At 42.1% G+C, this 22,060-nt stretch overlaps 1 protein-coding gene across 4 annotated transcripts in view; it reads left to right on the top strand.

Annotated features, from left to right (window-relative positions):
• UQCC1 (ubiquinol-cytochrome c reductase complex assembly factor 1) overlaps positions 1 to 22,060 on the top strand; it is a 108,230-nt gene that overhangs the window by 43,489 nt on the left and 42,681 nt on the right. For all 4 annotated transcript variants that reach the window (XM_007963214.3, XM_007963190.3, XM_007963180.3 and 1 more), the window contains 2 exons: positions 522 to 579; positions 19,731 to 19,839. In XM_007963214.3, the coding sequence (XP_007961405.1) occupies positions 522 to 579; positions 19,731 to 19,839 (167 nt within the window). The remainder of the gene's footprint in view (positions 1 to 521; positions 580 to 19,730; positions 19,840 to 22,060) is intronic.

Here is a 22,060-nt window from a genome sequence, read left to right as displayed (position 1 = left end):
TGAATTCAATGTTTTTTTTTTTTTTTTTTTTTTTTTTTTTTTTTTGAGACAGAGTCTCACTCTATTGCCTAGGCTGGAGTGCAGTGGTTCGATCTTGGCTCACTGCAACCTCTGCCTCCCGGGTTCAAGTAATTCTCCTGCCTCAGCCTCCTGAGTAGCTGGGATTACAGGTGTCTACCACCATGCCTGGTTAAGTTTTGTATTTTTAGTAGAGATGGGGTTTCACCATGTTGACCAGGCTGGTCTTGATCTCCTGACCTCAGGTGATCCGCCCACCTTGGCCTCCTAAAGTGCTGAGATTACAGGTGTGAACCACTGCATCCATCCTTTTTTTTTCTTTTACTCCTGGCGCACTATGATTCAATGTTCTTTTATCCCATAGTCTCTCCCTATTCTGCTGGACTTTTCTGCAATAGCATAATCAGAGAGCGCTGTAAGTACCGTGCCTGCCAATGTTTAAAATATGGTCAATATGCCTCCTTTAAACCCTCACATACTTATACCTTATTGTTATTTTCTAGGGTGTCAGATGCCTGATACATTCAATTCATGGTTTCTTATAACCCTACTCCACGTCTGGTAAGTGAGCAATTTAAATGAAGTCACTAAATATGTTTTTTTTTAAAACACTGTTGACTTGTAAGGTATAGCCCTCAGCAGGGCTGATTATATGAAATGGCAGTTGTTCAAGTGTTAAAAACTGTTCCTTTCATTTTAATAACTGGTGTCTTGAAGCACATTTTTATTAAAGGTCAAAGCATAGGCCCAGAAGAAAACTAATATTTGTAGGATTTTTTCAAAGAACACCTAACCCAGTGAACAATGCTATCAGTATCTCTTAAGAGACGCTATGAGCTTGGATGGAAAGTTTTCTCTCCCTTGGCTGTTTTAGGAAAGTTCACATTTACGTAAAAGTGGTTTGAATTGTGAGAATCCGTGGTCATTTTCATTGCTGGTCATCAGAAACCTATAACAAATTATAGCACTGACATTTACGCCTGTACCTCTAAAATGTGCATACAAGTTAGCTTCATGCCAGGTTTGTTGCATGTAAAAATATTTAACACCTTAAACAGTATATTTTTTCTTCAGCTGTGAAATAAGTAGCCAAAAAAAATCAATTTTTCATCTAACGTTACACAGTATTAAAGGTCAGAAGGATATAGGAGAGTCGTTGAAGTGGGGGGCTGGGGAATGTATTTATTGAACTGCCAGATCTTGGGAAAGTAAATTCTGGAGAACTAAGTTTACTACTTTGACCATAGTGAGTATCTGAGGAACATGGGAATGGCTGCCCTGTCAAAAGAACCCTTGTTTGAGACTGCCTTCAGCTGAGCCTTTGCATTGCACAACTGACTACTATATACTTTTTGGTTTTGATCACCTCTGAAATGTTTCTTCCTCTATACTCACACAGTTACACTGAGTTTGGCTTAGGGGGCCTAAGGTGGCAGTTTATTTTATGCTTTTTTTTTTTTCCTTTTTTTTTTTTTTTAGACATAGTCTCACTGTGCTGCCTAGACTGGAGTGCAGTGGTGCAATTGCGGCTTACTACAACCTCCGTCTCCTGGGTTCAAGTGATTCTCGTGCCTCAGCCCCTCTGAGTAGCTGGGATTACAGGAGCCCACCACCATGCCCAGATGATTTTTTTGTATTTTTATAGAGACAGGGTTTCACCATCCTGGCCAGGCTGGTCTTAATCTCCTGACCTCAAGTGATCCACCTGCCTTGGCTTCCCAAAGTGCTGGGATTACAAGCGTGAGCCACCGTGCCCAGCCTATGCTATCTTTTTCTAAGCAGTAGTTTATTAAGTGCACACCATGTCCTGGGCACTTTGTGGGAACTAGAGAATAGTTCTCAAGAAGCTTACAGTCAAGTGAGGGAGATAAGTTGTGTAAAATGGTCAATTATAAATCAGAATGCCTAAGTTATATAATAAATATGAGTGAGAAGTACTTATAGGATCACAAAGGAAGCTGCAACTATCAAAACCCTTATACTTCTACCTGTTAGTTCTTTGAAATGTGCCACGCATCAGGTAGCTTAGAAGGCACACTGCCTTCCTATTGTCTTAATGGTGAAGCTTAGGGCATAGCGTTCAGGGAGGGAAGCTGGATATATTGAGGGGAAAAAGTGCTTTTTCAGAAGAGGAGGACGGCAGAGGTGGCACTGTAAAATTACTCACTGGAAAGGTGGGAGGGTTGCAAGAAGGCTAGGGTGTTCCCAGAGAAACTCAAAGATAATATTCAGAACCTGTATGAAAGACTCTTTATTGCCCATATAGCTCGAGGTATCAGTGTTAGAGGGAGTGGATAGCAAAATAAAATATATAATCCCTGTGACCACATCCCAAGGTCAATACTCGACTAACAGCAGCTGGGAGAACCTTGAAACTGCTTATAGTTCTTTAAAGTTTCCAAACTGCCTGCTGAATCTTCCTTGCTGAGGTTGGTTTAATTTCTGAGGAGCAGGGTGTACCACCCCTAGTTCAATCGAGAGAGGGAAGCTGTCTGCTTCAAATCTACGCTTGATTCCCCTTCCACTCTTTCTCTCCCCTAGTTCTGATGGTCTGCAGGTTTTGGTGGAAAGAATCTGTAGCTTTTCAGTTTGAATCAGCACACTCTTCTTGAGGACCTCCTGTGTGTGCAGGACCATGGGATGTTGGAGAGAAGGGTATGACATGTGTTCTTTTCTGGTCGTTTCTTTTGGGCAAATCAGATACAGGCTCTGTGTCTGGATCTTCAAGAAATGTTAAGTCTAGTGGAAAACAGACGACATAAAAGCACGATTGCCTATAATGCACGACAGTGAAAGAAATGCTGTGCCTAAGACACAGGCAGATGCAGTGGAAGCACAAAGTGGTGTCACTAAATCCAGATTTGGTGATGGGGTGGAGTGTTGGATAAAAAGTGGCTTTGTGGTAGAGGTGACATTTGAGATGCACCACGAAGAGTGACTAGAATTTCTGTCAGAGAAAGGGTGGGCATTTTAGGTTGAGGAAATATTGAGAACAAAAGATAGAACATGTACAAGAACATGGAGTATTTGAGGGCAGCCAGTTACCTGACATGTCTGGGGCAGGTTTACTGAGGAATGTAGTGGAAGGGTCACCAGGAAAGTAGTTAGTTTGGGGCTCAGTTGTGCTGTGATACTCCAAGAATTGGAGAACTCTTTCTTCTAATGGAATGGAGGGGGATGGGGGGCGGGGCAGGCGGTTAGGAGGAATGATGGATCCCCCCCAAGCCATGTTCTGTTCTGTTGGCCCTGCTCTTTTAGCCTGAAGCTCCAGGAGGGTAACCAAAGGATAGCCACATCAAGGTTACAGGACTCAGTGGACTTGCTAGAAGCGTAGGGGTTGAAGTACCTCTTGGAGATGGTAGTGTGGGGTGGGGTAGGAGGCTTAGAAAACAGTTAGAAAAGTAGAAATAATGCCTCCTCCCCCAGACAAAACCAAAACCAAACAAACTCTTAATAAACAAAAATACCCTGGTGGCTGACATTTCAGAAGGTTTGCTTAGGTTCCCAAGGGTAAGGGTTCCCTGTTGACTCTTAGAATAAGGATAAGATTTCTCACACCCTGTTAGTTCCCTGGAGGAAATGGTGTTTCACTTATCCTGTCTGCTTTTTTTTAGTTTCACAGTTTTTCTGTGGTTTGGGATTTAGGACTGGGACGCCCTCCAGCTCCTAGAGGACCCTTATCAGTTGTATATTCACTTGAGCTTGCAGCTGCAACGACTATGTGTTCATTGTCTTTGCTGAACAAGATTAGTGTTGACTGTGGCTGCTGAAAAAATGCTGAGAAAGGCCGCTGTCTTTGCTGTCCAGCATCCCCACGTGGACTTGATAAAAGCAGGCCTCCTCCCATATTCCCTATCTTGGCCACTGGCATCATGCCCACACCAGAAACCTGGGAGCCCTCCTTTGTCTCTTCCCTCACCCCTTCACCTGCTCAGTCACCTAACTCAAACTTTTTTTGACCCTGACCCATAGTAACAAATGCATGTTACTTTGTGACCAGAATGGACATGTGAATGGACACATGAATCTGGTACAAAAGTTCTGTAAAATTTATCCTTGTAATGTCAGGTAATCTCTGATACTTTCTTTTCTTTCTTTCTTTTTTTTTAGTTTTAAGGAGCAGGGAGTTTAATAGGCAAGAAAGAAGGGAGAAGGAAGAAAGAAGTAGCTCCTCTGTACAGAGACCAAGGGAGGGAGGCTCCAAGGCCAAGAGAGGGAACCTCCGATATTTTCTATTTCATTTGAATTCATTTTAAACAGACATTGATGATGTCACCCACTAAATTGATTACACTGAGTTGCAACCAACTGTACTTGAAAAGTGGTCTTTGGCCTCTAGCTTCCCTATCCCCATTCTGTTGGCCTTCTCAGTACAAATGGGGTCAGCACACACAGAAACACACACATACGCACACACACGCACTCACTCCTTAACGTTCTCTGTGTTTCTCAGAATAAAATACAAGTTTTGGCCGGGCCCGGTGGCTCACAGTTGTAATTCCAGCACTTTGGGAGGCTGAGGTGGGCAGATCACTTGAGGTTAGTAGTTCAAGACCAGCTTGGCCAACATGGGGAAACCCCGTCTCTACTAAATATACAAAAAAATTAGCCAGGCATGGTGGCGGGCACCTGTAGTCCCAGCTACTCAGGAGGCTAAAGCATGAGAATTGCTTGAACCTGGGAAGCTGAGGTTGCAGTGAGCTGGGATGGTGCAACTGCACTCCAGCCTAGATGACACAGCGAGACTCCATCTCAGAAAATAAAATAAATAAAATAAATAAAATAAGTTTCATATCACTACATTCACATCTGATCAGATGTGACCTATGGTGCCTTTACTAGTCTCATTTGTTGCTATTCTAGGCATCATTAGCATCACTACTCCCTTCTCTGCAAGAAAAAGCAAAACGATATAGTAGAAATATCAAGTCTTCTGCACGAAGTTTCTTCTGCCTAGAAGGCCCTTCCCCCTCCTCTCCACCTGAAAAATTCCTGTTTTTCCTTCTGTATCCAATTCAGGTATTATCTCTGCTTTGAAGCATTCCCTTTCTTCTGGGCAGGGAGATTTATGTAGTTGGAATTTGTGTTGGCATTGTAAGTGTTAACAGATCTGTAGAGAAATTGAAATTGTCATGGAGCACTAGTACCTTCTCAATGCAGAAATTAATTTTATACAATGGAATGGAACTAATAAAATTAGAACATACCTGTAATGAAGGTAGGATGGAGAGGGAGTAAAATGTAGTCTGTTTTTAAAGATTATTTTAAAGTCAGGTATTTCATAAATACACTTACTACTAGGTGTTTTATGTATATTATCTTTTATTTATTTACATATATTATTTCACACATGCTCACAACTTCTTTATTCTCATTTTACATATGAGGGATTAGGGTCTTAGAGAAGTCAGAGAACCTTCCCAAAGAAGTAGTTAGAATGTGGTGGAGAGGAAATTCAGGTGCTGGTCTGGCTAATTCAAAGCACTAAGTTGCTTTCCTCTTTAGTAATTATAACTACTAAAGTAACTAATTAAATACTTAAATTAACATTAATTAATACTTAAGTACCTGCTTAAACATAGATTCATAAAATTATGGCATTTATTCTCTTGATTGAAGACACTGTGTATAGCAGACAAATTTATTTCGTGCCCTCTTAGGGCTTAGGTGAGAAGAGAGACATTAAACAAATCACAGCTGTGATAGATGTGATGCGAGGATGTGACAAGGTATGTGGGAGAAGCTGGGCGTCTTATTTAGTTTAGGGGTGGGTCAGTCAGGGAAGGCTTCACTGAAGAGAACATTTACATTGACACCTAAAGGGTGAATAGAAGTTAGCAAGCGAAAGAGTGGATGAAAAAGCCTTCCAGCTAGAGGGATCTAGTGATTTTCAAACTTTTTATCAGCAGAGTCCTTTTTAAAAATGAAATCTTATGCTCAGCCACCAAATATGATATATATGATAAAAGGAGGTAGGAATGACCTGCTTGCTTCACATCTTCACAACATGCCCACTGAAAAAAGACCCTTAGGTAGTTCCGTGGAAACTCAGAATGCAATTTAAAAACTACAGATCTAGTCCACTTCTCTCATTTTGCAAATGGGGAGACAGTTTTGGCAATTTTAAGGAATTGTCTCAGGCCACTTACTCAGTAGTGGAGGACCCGAGACAACTCTGAAGTTAACTGTGGTTACCTGCCCCTTCTAAACACTTTGCTTCCTTTCTGATTGTCCTATTTGGTGGTCAGGGGATAGGGGTCTCTTCCCCTGAGTATGAACATGTCATATGAGCATAGCAAACATTTACGGATCACCAGCTTTATGATGGGCCCCATGTTTCTTGGCGCTCACTATGTGTGTCCCGGTAGAGGCCACAGGTGAACCTGAAACTAGCACAGGATGATGTACAGATTATATGGGATCACAGGGGAGGGGGGTTGCCTGGGGATGGTCAAGGAAAGCAGTTGCCTTGGACTTCTGGGGGCTAGAACAGACTATGTGGGATTGAGGAGTAATTAGGAGGCAAAGAAGTTATTGTAAACTACTTTTTAAGAAGTTTCAAATGAGGGGATGATCACTTGAGGGAAAAACAGTTTAGAAGGGAAGCATTTAGTTGTTTTTTATTTTAAAGTGGGGGAAACACTGGAACGATTTTGTAAGCTGAAGGGAAGAAGCCTTTGGGAAAGAAGAGAAGGAATTAAAGTGTGGGGATGGGAAGAGGTTAGAAAGCAGACTGGTGCCAGTCTCAGTGCAGCCAGAGAACTGCGCTGGCAGACACTGGCAGCCTCTGCAGAGGCTCTTTAAAACCACCACAGCATTTTTATTGTAGCTGTAGGGCATTCAGGCTTCTGCTGGATTCCAGCAACCCCAGGCCTGCTATACATGGTGAGCCCTGGCCATGTGCACATCCTCTGTTACCCTCCCCCAGCCAGAGTTGCAGTGTTCAAACACCCACGCTTGTAGCTTTATTGCCCAAACCAAAGGCCTATGCAGCAGCATTTTACCAACATTGCATACCCTAAGTGCGCTGATACCCGCTACCCAGGGGCTTATTATTTATAGTGGATCTGACAGGCAAGCTGCAGGCCAGGTGTAGCTCTTGGAGGAGGCCTGTTGTCAGGTGAGATGGCTTGAGAAAGTACCTCACCCAACTTGTCTGTTTGCCCATAGGTTGTCCTGTGGCCCTCATGCTCCCCCCAGAAGGATTAGGCTTCACGGTGAGGGAATTTGGGAAACCAGGTGGAGATAGCCTTGTACACAGCCCTGGAAAAGGGTCAGCGTGCCAGCTTACAGATCAGTAAACTCATTCATTAGCACACTGCTGGGGCTTGAGTGTAGCCATCTAGGCTCTGCTTTCTTGGCCTCAGCTGGTGACAGAGTAAGGGAAACAAGCTGTGTGAAAGTCCCCTTTGGGATTCCTTCATAGCAACCAGAGTGACAAACCTGCCCAAGTGCCTGCTAGTCTTTATTAATTCAAAATCAGATCTACTCTAAGCAGCTTATAAACTACCATGCCGGAGAAACAAGGCCAAAACACAACTGGCATTGTCAGAGGGCCCAAACAGAGCGAGCGAGACAGGATGCTCAGAGCTGCCAGTACCTGGCAGGAGGTCAGCATCAGGAATAACAAGAGTCTTCCCTCCCAGATTTAGGCTGAGAGGAGGAAATCATAGCCAGGAAACTCTCCTGTTCCTTTGAACTCTGCAGACAGTATTGTTGCCTTCCTACTTGTCTTATTTAGCAGGAAGAGGTTCTTGGTGCTGTGTTATCACAGAATGGGGGAAAAAGGGGGGAGCTCAGGCTTCATTCCAGCCCCTTTCTTCTTTACTGTGCAACCTTAAGTTACTTAACCTCTTCAGAGTGTGTTTTCTTTTCTGTGAAACAGGGATAGTTATAATGTTCTGAGAGAGAGAATGAATGTAAACGCATCTTACAGTGACAAGTTTCATATTACAGAACTTAGTAAATGGTAGTAATCATTATTATTATTTTCCATAAGGCAGGATTGATAGCTTCAGCCCTTTATCATTTGATACTCCTAGTGAGTGACATTTTCTTCCTTTGTCCTGTCTCCATGCTTGCCTTTTAGAGATATCTGGGTGCCAGGTTTGAACACTCCTTTTTTTTTCTTTACTTTGCTAGCTGGATTACTTGCCTTTCTTATATGTAAAAGAGATCAGTATTATGTATGAGCCACTGGAATCACTGAGAGACAAGGATAGTACTGTGAAGCTTAAAACCTAAATAATAAATTGTGGGTTTAAGAACATCATCAGGCCAGGCGCAGTGGCTCACGCCTGTAATCCCAGCACTTTGGGAGGCCGAGGCAGGTGGATCACTAGAGGTCGGGAGTTCAAGATCAGCCTGACCAACATGGTGAAACCCTGTCTCTACTAAAAATACAGAAATTGGCCGGGTGTGGTGGTGGGTGCCTGTAATCCCAGCTACTCAGGAAACTGAGGCAGGAGGATCTCTTGAACCTGGGAGACAGAGATTGCAGTGAGCCGAGATCACACCACTGTACTCCAGCCTGGGTGACACATCAAACTTGGGAGGAGCACCTTGAGTTGATCCTAAACAGAGAGTAGTAGCTTCTGCACAGATTCAGTCTATATTCAGAGTAGGTGCTTAGTAATACTTATTCAATAAATGATTAATTAATATAGGAATCTTTCTCATTACAAGATAGTTTTTAAAGTTTATTTTGTATTCTTTTTTTTTTTTTTCCCCTGGATACAGATTGGCACACTGATATTTTGCTTTTTTTTTTTTTTTTTTTTTTTGAGACGGAGTCTCACTGTTGATGCCAAGGCTGGAGTGCAGTGGCGCGATCTCGGCTCACTGCTGCCTCTGCCTCCCAGGTTCAAGCGATTCTCCTGCCTCAGACTCCTGAGTAGCTGGGACTACAGGCACCTGCTACCACGCCCGGCTAATTTTTATATTTTTGGTAGAGATGAGGTTTCACCAGGTTGGCCAGGCTGGTCTCGAACTCCTGACCTCAGGTGATCCACCCGCCTTGGCCTCCCAAAGTGCTGGGATTACAGGCATGAGCCACTGCGCCCAGCCTGCATTCTTAAGGGCAGTTTTTATTTATTTTATTATGTTTTAGCATAGAAGTGTGTTATTCCCTCCATAATGCCCCCTGTCCTCAGTTCCCCCTCGTTTCCAACAGAGGTCTGACATTATGACTTTAAATCAGTGACAAAATGTAATTTGACCTCTCAATGTTAAATTTAGACATTTATTATGAAGATATACACCCATGATGTGATTTAAAGTGAGCTGTATTGTGAAATAGCTTACTTAATGACTCAACATTATTGTTATATGGTCAGAGTCTGTGACAAGTGTTGGCTTTGTTTTGCAGTGGGTAGCAGGATCTTCAAGTCTTTAATTTTTATTAACCATTTTGACTTTGTTTTATTTTTCTTTCTTTCTTTATGTCTTTTTTTTTTTTTTTTTTGAGGCAAGCTCTGTGTCTCCCAGGCTGGAGTACAGTGGCACAATCATAGCTCACTGCAACCTCTACCTCTGGGGCTCAAGCAATTCTCCTGCCTCAGCCTCCCAAATAGCTGGGACTACAGTCATGCACGACCATGCCCCACTAATTTTTGTTTGTTTGTTTGTTTGTTTGTTTGTTTTGAGACAGTTTCTTGCTCTGTTGCCAGGCTGGAGTGCAATGATGCCAACTTGGCTCACTGCAACCTCCGCCTCCCGGGTTCAAGCAATTCTCCTGCCTCAGCCTCCCGAGTAGCTGGGATTATAGGCATGCGCCACCAAGCCTGGCTAATTTTGCATTTTTAGTAGAGACGAGGTTTCAGCATGTTGGTCAGGCTGGTCTTGAACTCCCGACCTCAGGTGATCCGGCCGCCTCAGCCTCCCAAAGTGCTGGGATTACAGGTGTGAGCCACCGTGCGCGGCCTAATTTTTGCATTTTTTGTAGAGATGAGGTTTCATCATGTTGTCCAGGCTGGTCTCGAACTCCTGAGCTCAGGTGATCTGCCCGCCTTGACCTTTCAGGGTGCTGGAATTACAGGCATGAGCCACCGCGCCTGGCCTATTTATTTTTCTTTTACCATTCAACATACTTTAGCCTTTTCTGAATAACTCATGATGTTCTGATAATTCTTAATAACTAATGTTTTCCTAATAACTCATGTCCTGATAACTCTTAACTGTATTTTGCCAGACTATTGTCTTTGAGTTGTACCTGTTGAACCTTAATTGCTCTGCTAGTTTTTTCATGTCTCTATTAAATAAATTTTTCATTTCCTCTTTTCCTATTAGGCTGCTAGCAGTTACTCTTGTTATAGGTATGCTTGCCTCCAGTTACCAGTCTTTTTTTTTTTTTTTTCTGATGTGGTATTTCTAACATGATGCTAGTTTTGAAGCTTAAATTACTGTACTTGTGAGGACTGAATGAAAAATAGGGTCAATAGATTCTGGAGGGTTTGTTCTAATCATTGAAGGAGGCAAAAACAACAAAAACCTTAGTAGGACTCTGGGATCAGATTGTCTAGGTTCAGATCTCAGTTTTAGCACTTACTAGGTTTGTATCGTTGGGCAAGTTACTTCTCTAAGACTCAAATTTTCTCACCTGTGAAATGAGGACAGGTAAGGACACCAGTATCAGCTTCATGGAGTTGTTGTAAAGATTAGAAAAAATAATGCATCCAAATCACTTAGCCTAGTGCCTGGCATGTAGTTGTGTTAACTGTTAATTATAGCACTTGTCCGTTTTTGCTATTTAAGTTTTTTTTTTTTCTTTCTTCCTGTTAGTCATTTTTAGAATAGGAAAAATTGCCAGATAAACTAGTTGAATTCAGCATCAATCAGATGTCACCCTAACAATGGTCAAATAAATTAGCAGGAATCCATTCTGGTGTCCAAAAGTTTTCACTGGGGTGTCTGTGGATGGAACACAGAGTTGGAGTTGAGATTTCTTCACTTCCATCCTTCTATTCCAGTATCAGATGTAATTTTTTCTTTTCTTTTCTTTTTTTTTTTTTGAGACGGAGTCTCGCTCTGTCACCCAGGCTGAAGTGCAGTGGCGCGATCTCGGCTCACTGCAAGCTCCGCCTCCCGGGTTTACGCCATTCTCCTGCCTCAGCCTCCCGAGTAGCTGGGACTACAGGCACCCGCCACCTCACCCGGCTAGTTTTTCGTATTTTTTAGTAGAGACAGGGTTTCACCGTGTTAGCCAGGATGATTTCGATCTCCTGACCTCGTGATCCGCCCGTCTCGGCCTCCCAAAGTGCTGGGATTACAGGCTTGAGCCACCGCGCCCGGCGTAATTTTTTCTTAATGTCTGAGAATAGTACGTTGGCTGGGTGTAGTGGCTCACGCCTCTAATCCCAGCACTTTGGGAGGCCAAGGCAGGAGGATCACTTGAGCTTGAGTTTGAGACCAGCCTGGGCAACGTGGCGAAACCCCATTTCATCTCTACAGGAAATACAAAAGTTAGCTGGGCGTGGTGGCGCATGCTTGAAGTCCCAGCTACTCGGGAGGCTGAGGTAGAAGTATGACTTGAGCCCAGGAGGCAGAGGTTGCAGTGATCTGAGATTGTACCACTGCTTTCCAGCCTGGGTGATAGAGCCAGACCTCGTTTCCAACCAAAAAAAAAAAAAAAAAAAAAAAAAAAAAAAAAAAAAAAAAAGATAGTATGTGTAGAGTGCTAGCACAAAAGGGAAGATAAAGAAGGTACCATTTATGTAAAAAGAATACACACATACATAAACTTGTGTGTGTATAGGTTATATGTGGAAGGTTTCCTAAGAAGCTAGTAGCTGAGGTTGCCTTTGGGAGAGGAACTGGTTGGCAGGGGATGAAGGTAGGAGTGAGACTTGGTTTTTATTACTATGTACATGTATTACCTATTCAAAACAGTTATCAAACAAGAGTAAATTGAACGTGATAGGCTTCAAGGTCAGGTGGCCTAAGAACTGGTATTCAGCTGCTTGTCTGGACATTCCAGGCAGCTGACTGTTTTAAGATTTTGGCCCAGCCTTGAGCTCTGCTTTTCCCTTGAAGAGGATAAACAAAAAAGTCCTTCACAATAGGACTACTTTTCTGTCCTTAACTACCTAGTGAATTTGATTCACAAACTCAGGGAAAGAATTAGGTGAGCATTTAATTAGCTGAATGTGGTACTGGTGATTGGACAGCCCTCTGGATCAGAATCTTATTTTCCCAGTAGAACTCATGGGAATCTTCAGTAACTTCAGGTTGATAGGAAGACTGATTCTTTGCTTTGAACTTACAGCTTTATGTGTAATGAGATTTGCTGTAGAGGTTTATATAGCAGTTCTTCAAATTACATTGTTCTGTTCAATGTCATTTTGTTATAACAGTGATGAGGAAAAAAATAACAATTCTCATCTGGGGCCACTGTCTGTGTGGAGTTTGCATGTTCTGTCCATGTCTAGGTGGGTTTTCTCTGGGTCCTCCTGTTCCTCCCACATCCCAAAGATGTGCACACGAGGTGAACTGACATGTCTAAATTGTCCTTATTGGAATGGGTGTGGGTCTGAGTGTGCCCTGCCATAATGTATGCATAGCTCACATTCTTTCAGTGTTTAATATTGGAAGTCTTTTGGGTCTTTATTTAGAAGTTTAGTGGTGTTTTTGTGACCAGAAATATACTGTAGGAATATAACTCTTGTTTATGTCACTTAGCCTACGGTAAAATAGGTTTCGTTTTATGTTGTTAAGCCTAAAGTTACAGTTTCCAAGAATCTATCTGTGATGTTAAATGAGGAGTTACAATATTTAGTGTTCTGCATCAATAAAAGGTCTGTTGAACTTACTGGGTCCAACGTTTTAGGAGTAATGAGAATTTGCCCTCCTTTTATTTTCAGGCATCGATCCATGTTTTTTAAACTGTTAGTATCAGCAAAATTAGGTACAGGTTATAACAATCTTTGCTGGTTGTATATTTCTCAAAAGGCAGGTATAATCTTTAGTTTATATTTCTGGATCAGAATATTCTGAAAACGATAGTTCTATTAAAGTAAATTCAGTCGTGTGTAGCTTAATGATGGGGATCTGTCCTGAGAAATGCATCATTAGGTATTTCATTATTGTGTGGGCATCATAGAGTATACTTACACAAACCTAGGTGGTATAGCCTATTAGACACCTGGGATGTATGGTATGACCTATGGCTCCTAGGCTGTAGACCTGTACAACTCTGAATACTGCAAGCAGTTATAATAGTAAGTATTTGTATATCTAAATGTATCTAAACATAGAAAAAGTACAGTAAAATGCAATATAAGAAATAAAAAATGGTATTCTTGTATAAGGTACTTACCATAAATAGAGCTTGCAGAACTAGAAGTTGCTCTGGGTGAGTCAGACATTACTGTATACAACTGTAGACTTTATAAACACTGTACACTTAAGCTAATTTTTTTTTTTTTTTTGAGACAGGGTTTCACTCCATCATTCAGTCCAGAATTTGTTGGTGCAACCACAACTCAATGCAGTCTTGACCTCCCAGGCTCAAGCAATCCTCCCATCTCAGCCTTCTCAATAGCTGGGACTACAGACGCTCACTACCACATTTGGCTGATTTTTACATTTTTTTGTAGAGGTGGGGTCTCACTTTGTTACCTCAGTTGGTCTTGAACTCTTGGGCTCAAGCGGTCTGCCCGCCTTGGCCTCCCAAAGTGCTGGGATTACAGGTGTGAGCCACCACACCTGGCCATAGGCTACACTAAATTTATTTAAAAATTTTTTCTTCGATAATAAATTAAACTTAGCTTACTGTAACATTTATGCTTTATAAACTTTTTAATTTAAAAAAACTTTTTTTTTTTTTTTTTTTTTTAGACAGAGTCATGCTCTGTTGCCCAGGCTGGAGTACAGTGGCATGATCTCAGCTCACTGCAACCTCTGCCTCCTGGTTCAAGTGATTCTCCTGCCTAAGCCTCCTGAGTATCTGGGACTACAGGCATGCGCCACCAGGCCTGGTTAATTTTTGTATTTTTAGTAGAGATGGGGTTTCACCATGTTGGCCAGGCTGGTCTCCTAACCTCAAGTGATCCACCCACCTCGGCCTCCCAAAGTACTGGAATTACAGGTGTGAGCCACCATGCCCAGCCTAAAAAAACTTTTTGATTCTTACATTTTAAGCTTAAAGCACACACTATACAGCTTTCTTTATATTGTTATTCTGTAATCTTGTTTCCATTTTTTTTTTTTAAATTTTATTTTCTACTTTTAAAAATTTTGTTAAAAATTAAGACATAGAGCTGGGCACAGTGGCTTGTGCCTGTATCTTAGCACTTTGGGAGACCAAGGTAGATCACTTGAGCCCAGGAATTCGAGACCAGCCTGAGCAAGATGGTGAGACCCTGTCTCTACAAAAAAATTAACAACTTAGCTGGGCACAGTGGCGTGCACCTGTAGTCCTGGCTACTTGGGATGCCGAGGCAGGAGGATAGCTTGAGTCCAAGAGTTTGAGGTTACAGTGAGCTATGATTGTATCACAGCACTGCAGTCTGGGTGACAAAGTGATTCCCTGTCTCTGAAAAAAGAACAAAAACCAAACTGTAACACAAACACTCACATTAGTCTAGGCCTCTACCAGGTCAGGACCATCTAGACCAGGTGATAGGAATTTTTCTGCTCCATTATAATCTTATGGGACCACTCTCATTTATGTGGTCTGTTGTTGACCAAAATGTCGTAATGTTATACATGACTATATTAACCAAATTTGTGCTTTTCCAGCCCTGGTGATATTTATATTTTATTATAGGATTGAGGCTGGGAAGAAAGGGTTAACTTCTCAGAGACTCATCTGTTCTCAGTGCTAAGAAGCAAATCTTCTTCCAGTAGCTGGCCACTGCCTGCTGAGTAAAGTCCATACTTTTTCTTAGCAAGTCATTTTAAAGCTCTTCATGACCTTTATGGCTTCAGTTTTCTGCATCCTATACCCTGCCCTCCCCACAATCTAGGTATTCATTGTTACCTTGACATCCTGAACTCTTCCATGGGCCTGCCTTTGCTTAGAACAGTCCATCAGCTGGACATTCCCTTTGTCTTTTGTTTCAGCCTGTTCAACTTCAGCTTATCCTTACAAGATCCAGGTATGGTGTTTCATTTTCCATGAAGCTTTCTCTGATTCTACTTGGCCAAAAGTCATCCTCTTAAACTCCATTGCACTCTTCTCTTGAGAAATCTATGGCATTCCCTTTTAGGGCTGTTTATGTGTGGCATACCTTATCTCACCTAGAGGAAACTGCTCCATAAAAGCTGGGTTCTAGTTTTCGCCGTCACTGTAATCCCCACAGCATCCAGCCGTACACCTTCACACAATAGGGACTCCTATGTTCATTGAGTGAATTGTCAGTTGCCATTTTGAAAGTGTCTTCATTTTGCCTTATCTTTTCAACTGGATAACCATTTGAGCCCACTGTTATCTGTAAGGGCTATAGAACAAACTGTTGTGAAACAAAAAACACTTCATCCCATGTTGATATGTTTAGAAAGTTTATGGTCTGAGAAAATCTGTGCCTTTTAAACCTCAGAGGGCAGGTGTATTAACAAACTACAGAATTTTCAAATAAATGAAGAATTCCATTACCTCACTATTACTGTTGATGAATTGGCCTCTGACAGCACTTAAGCATCAAAACACACAGCGTCTTTTCAGGTGAGAGGCTGACATGAGGGATTTGATTAACTTTTAGAAAAGTCTTATGAAAAAGGACTGTTGAACTTTTTCCCAGTTTGTTTCTGCTGTGGAATATGCTCTGTGTCCTATCAAGTAGCCAAATCTTTTTCTGTGCCCTGTTTCATTATTGTCACAAAGTGCGCTTTTTGTTTGTTTGTTCGTTTGGAGATGGAGTCTTACCCTGTCGCCCAGGCTGGAGTGCAGTGGTGTGTTCTTGGCTCACTGCAATCTCTGCCTCCCAGGTTCAAGCAATTCTCCTGCCACAGTCTTTCAAGTAGCTGGGATTACAGGCGCATACTACCATACCTGGCTAATTTTTGTATTTTTAGTAGAAACGGAGTTTCACCATGTTGGCCAAGCTGGTCTTGAACTCCTGACCTCAAGTAATCCGCTCACCTCAGCCTCCCAAAGTGCTGAGATTACAGGTGTAAGGCACCACACCCAGCCTATAAAGTGCTATTTCTTAAGCACTACCTGGGGTCAGAGGTTATAGTTTTTTTGTTTTTTCATTTTGAGAGTCTTGCTACGTTGCCCAGGCTGGAGTGTAGTGGCGCAATTTCGGCTCACTGCAACCTCCATCTCTCAGGTTCAAGCAATTCTCCTGTCTCAGCCTCCCAAGCAGCTGAGATTACAGGCGCATGCCACCACACCTGGCTAATTTTTGTATTTTTAGTAGAAACGGGGTTTCACCATGTTGGCCAGGCTGGACTTGAACTCCTGACCTCAGGTGATCCGCCCACCTCAGCCTCCTAAAGTGTTGGAATTACAGGCGTTAGCCACTGCACCCAGTCTACAGATTTTGAATCACATCAGTAAATCTCATTTGGGATCACGTAGTCAGCCTTCTTTTTATTTTCAGATGGAGTCTCACTCTGTTACCCAGGCTGGAGTGCAGTGGTGTGATCTTGGCACTGCAACCTCTGCCTCCCGAGTTCAAGCAGTTCTCCTGCCTCAGCCTCTGGAGTAGCTGAGATTACAAGTGCACGCCACCACACCTGTCTAATTTTTGTGTTTTTGGTAGAGACAGGGTTTCACCATGTTGGCCAGGTTGGTCTCAAACTCCTGACCTCAGGTAATCTGCCAGCCTTGGCCTCCCAAAGTGCTGGGATTACAGGTGTGAACCACTGCACCCGGCCATGTGAATCGGCCCCCGGCCATGGGATTACAGGTGTGAACCACTGCACCTGACCTTCTGTCAGATACCTGAGTTCCCACCAAGCGTTGATTCATTTCTCAGAGACAGGCAAATTCTCTACTTTTTGAGGTTGTCAGTTTCATTATTCAAATCTTCAGACACTCAGGCCAGGCACAGTGGCTCATGCCTATAATCCCAGGGCTTTGGGAGGCTGAGGTGGAAGGATGGCTTGAGTCCAAGAGTTTGAAGTTACAGTAGGCTATGATTGTGCCACTGCACTGTAGCCTAGGTGTCAGAGCAAGACCCTGTCTCTAAAATTAAAAAAACAAAACTTTAGACATTCCTGTTAGTAAGCTTTTGATTTTGCTCTTCAATGTTGAGTATATCTTTCTCCCTCTGTGACCTGCCCATTGGTTCTGATTCTAACGCTTTGGTTTTATTTGTTTGTTGAGACAGGGTCTCACTCCATTACCCAGACTGGAGTTCAGTGGCACCATCATGGCTCACTGCAGCCTTGATCTTTTGGGCTTGAGGGATCCTCCTGCCTCAGCCTCCTGAGTAGGTGGGACTGCAGGCATACATCACGGCACCTGACTAATTTTCATATTTTTTGTAGAAACGGGGTCCCACTGTGTTGCCCAGGTTGGTCTCAAACATCTGGGCTCAAGTGATCCCTGCCTTGGCCTCCCAAATGCTGGGATTATAGGTGTGAGCCACCAGGCGTGGCCTGATTCTCTTTGGTAAACAGTTTAATCACTTTTCTACAATGTTTAAGTCAACTTTCCTGTTTTCCTCTAGGTTAAATATCTTCTGGTCTTCTTAAGATACTTCTGGTCCTCCTATTTCTTAAAATATAATGTTCAAAACTGTGGATAGTATTCCAAATAGGTTCTGGTTTGTGTTGAGTAGAACAAAAGTCTCACTTTACACACTGAGGATATTATATTTGCATTACTGTATCTAAAATCACATTAATTTGGAGGGCAACATTGTTATCCTCTTGATTCCTACCGAGCACATAATATCAACTTAAGCCTGTAAGTCTTTTCACACATAGGTAGGCATGACTCATCTGTGCTGTACTTTTACAGTTGTTCTTTCAGACCCAAATGCAGGATCCTGAATTTATCACTATTAGGTTGATCTTGTTAGATTCAACCTGTTGAAGTATTTTTGGTTCATGGTTGGGTCATCTAGCACATTTGTTCTCCTGCCCAGCTTCTTGTCATCTGCAAATTTGGTAAATATGTTTTGTTTTCTCCATCTTAGTTATTAACAAAGATGTTGAGACAGGCCAAGCTGTAATCATTTCATTGTACCATACTATTGCTGGTAGATTTTAATTGGCAAGATCAATTGTGTATGGAGGTAGAATTGTCAGGTTGGATTAACTATTCCATAATTATAACAGGAATTGTCTTTTAGGTGAGTAATCCTATTATAGCTGCTTAATGAGCTATTTAATGAGAAACAATAAAAATAAGTATGGTCTACCAGGCACAGCGCCTCACACCTGTAATCCCAACACTTTGGGAGGCTGAAGTGGGAGGAAGTCTTGAGCCCAGGAGTTTGAGACCTGCTTGCACAACAAAGTGAGACCCTCATCTCTACAAAAAAATAAAAAATTAGCTGGGCGTGGTGGTACACACCTGTGATCCCAGCTACACAGGAGGCTGAGGCAGGAGGCTCCCTTAAGCCCGGGAGGTCGAGGCTACAGTGAGCTGTGTTTGTGCCACTGCACTCCGGCCTGGGTGACAGAATGAGACCCTGTCTCAAAAAGGGGAAAACAGAAAAGAATGAACTATGGTCACGAGATGAGGAACTAGTTTGAAAAGTTGGGGACCCTGCTTATATTCCTATATATAATAAAATATAATTCTTGTATGTTTAGATTATGTAAGGTCTTGAGCAGAAAACCCTCTGGACTGACTAGAGGCAAATGTGGTATAGGGGAAAAGGTCCTAACCTTGGCCCTGTGGTATTTGTTCATTTATTTATTCAGCAAGTGTATATTGAGTGCCTACTGTACTTAAGCCCTGGAAATAAAATGTTGACAAAAACCAGACTTGATCTTTATCTTCAGTAGAGCTTACATTCTGGTGGGGGAAACAATTTGATAATTACAGAAATATAATCATAATACTTTCTGTGATCTGTGTTCTGGACAGGTGTTGTCCAACGGAAGTATAACGCAAGCCATGTATGTAATTTAAAATTTTCTAGTACTTACATTTGAAAAAGTAAAAAGAAACAAATTTTAATAGGTTTTATGTAACCCAGTATATCTGAAATATTATTTCAACATGAAAGCAGTGTTAAAAATGAATGAGATATTTTACATTCTTTTTCTTGAACTAAATCTTTGAAATCTTAAACTTGTGCCACATCTCAGCTTTGACTAGCCATATTTAAAATGCTCAGTAGCCACAGTGGAGCCACTGTATTGGACAGCACAGTTCTATACCCAGTTTTATGGACTCTGGTGTTGGGCAAATTACTTTCCTTCTTTAGGACTTCTGCTTTCATCAGTAAAATGAAGGATTCAGACTTGTTTATCTTCTAACCACAAAATGTGGTTCCCTCTAGGTATGAGGGAGCCATCCGAGGTGCCCTAAATAATCTGTATCTTGATCTGGTGGTGCTTGTGTGGGTGTATGTATAATACATAAAAATTCATCCACGCTGTACACTTAAGATTTATACAGTTAATAGTATCTTTGTTATATTTCAGTAAAAGTTTTTTTTTTTGTTTTTTTTAAAAAAAAACTAAGTTCACTTCCAGTTTGATTTGGTGCCCTTTGCTAAACTCACTCTTAGATGAGGAGACCTTCAGTGGAAATGTGTGATGTGAAAAATGCAAACAGCCAAGAGTTTTTTTGTCTTCTTCCCACCTAGGATGTGTCTAGTCCGAATGAAGCAGGAAGGCCGGAGTGGGAAGTACATGTGTCGTATCATAGTTCATTTTATGTGGGAGGATGTTCAGCAGCGCGGCAGAGTCATGGGGGTAAGTGAGTGCTGTCAGATGCTGGTCCTGGACAATTCTAGAGAAGGGTTTCAGTTTGGAGTTTTATCTGTTCTAAAATGGCCCTGCTTTTAGATTTCTGTGAAATGCTGCCTAATATCAAGTGGCAGTTCAGCTAAAGTCACTTTTTCTGCCTCTGTGGAAACTCATACTTCACAGATACTTTATGTGTTTGTACACATTATTTGTGATTTGTCAGTATGAAGTCATCTTGTATGGAGATGGGATTGTAAAGCCCAAATCATGGTGATAGGAGGGATGGATCTGGTGAATGAAGGGAATCAAATGATAATCCAGTTAAGGATACTATACCTTTGACACCAATTCAATATTTGAACCAGTCCTATAAATTAGTTCTGATGGGAGGCCCTGGTATGGGGCCTACACTCTCCTCAGGAACTGAAACTCAAGCTCCTTGATCACTAGCAACCTAGAAGAGTCTAGTGACATACCTACTGAAAATGTACATTGATACATTTAATAATTAACCTGAGAAAGGGGAGTATATTGTATATATATGTCACATGGGATGTAATGACAATAGAAAAATGAAACCAGGCTGGGCGCGGTGGCTCAAGCCTGTAATTCCAGCACTTTGGGAGGCCAAGACGGGCGGAACACGAGGTCAGGAGATCAAGACCATCCTGGCTAACACGGTGAAACCCTGTCTCTACTAAAAAATACAAAAACTAGCTAGGCGAGGTGGCAGGCGCCTGTAGTCCCAGCTACACGGGAGGCTGAGGCAGGAGAATGGCGTAAACCCGGGAGGCAGAGCTTGCAGTGAGCTGAGATCCGGCCACTGCACTCCAGCCAGGGCGACAGAGCAAGACTCCGTCTCAAAAAAAAAAAAAAAAGAAAAAAAAGAAAAATGAAACCAAAACACTAGAATGTAGTTGGTTATACAGATCATAGTGTGTCCAGAGTTGGTTCCTTCCGGTGGGTTCTTGGTCTCGCTGACTTCAAGAATTAAGCCACAGACCTTCGCAGTGAGTGTTACAGCTCTTAAAGATGGTGTGTCCAGAGTTTCTTCCTTCCGGTGGCTTCGTGGTCTCAATTGACTTCAAGAATGAAGCTGCAGACCTTCACGGCAAGTATTACAGCTCTTAAAGGTGGTATGGACCCAAAGAGTGAGCAGCAGCAAGATATATTGTGAAGAGCGAAAGAACAAAGCTTCCACCGTGTGGAAGGGGACCCAAGTGGGTTGCCGCTGCTGGCTAGGGTGGCCAGCTTTTATTGCCTTATTTGTCCTTGCCCATGTCCTGCTGATTGGTCCATTTTACAGAGTGCTGATTGGTGTATTTACAATCCTTTAGCTAGACACAGAGCGCTAATTGGTGCATTTTTACAGAGTGCTGACTGGTGCATTTACAATCCTTTAGCTAGACACAGAGCGCTGATTGGTACGTTTTTACAGAATGCTGATTAGTGCATTTACAATCCTCTAGCTAGATACGCAGCACAGATTGGTGCATTTACAATCCTCTAGCTAAACAGAAAAGTTCTCTAAGTCCCCACTCGACCCAGAAGCCCAGCTGGCTTCACCTTTCAATAGTATCTTCTTTTGTTTGTGTTGTGTATTTTGTGTACCTAGATCATGTTTTAGTAGCTTGTAGTTCCCTGTTACTTCTCATTTCATTGCCTCCCAGCTTGGGAGCATCCAAATTAGAACCATGACTGGGTCATGAAATGGGTTAATTTGGTTTCTTTTGTTACAGGGCAAAGTTATCCCTGTGGACTGAGAAGTAAACAAAGTTTATGGACATATTATAAAAGTTACATATGCTCATAGAATAGAAATCAAAGAGTAAAAAGTATTGAGTGTAAAAAAAAGTGTCTTTTTTCTCCCCAGTCTAACTCCCCAGAAGTAACCTTTTTTATTTTTTATGTTATTTTTTCTTACCTTCAAGGAAGGAGAAAAGTAACCATTTTTGAGTTGATGCGTATCCTTCACCTGAGAGCTATCTTTGTAATCATCCTCTTTGGTTCCTTTTTCATTTTTCTCACTGTTATGCTTTCTTACTGTCTTGGCTGCTGTATAATATAGGAAAAGAAAGTATTTTTTCTGTTCTCTCACTCAATTACAATTACACAGAAGGTTTCTGTGACACATTTGTGGGAGTTTCTCCCACACAGCAAACAGGCAATCAATTCTGGAGAGAGGTCTGCAGGTGGGTGTCCTCTAACCCAATTCAATTCCAATATT

Source organism: Chlorocebus sabaeus, chromosome 2 (assembly GCF_047675955.1).
Source record: "Chlorocebus sabaeus isolate Y175 chromosome 2, mChlSab1.0.hap1, whole genome shotgun sequence".
In the NCBI taxonomy this organism is placed as follows: Eukaryota; Metazoa; Chordata; class Mammalia; order Primates; family Cercopithecidae; genus Chlorocebus; species Chlorocebus sabaeus.
The sequence above is the reverse complement of the archived record's forward strand: the minus strand, read 5'-3'. Positions and strand labels throughout refer to the sequence as shown.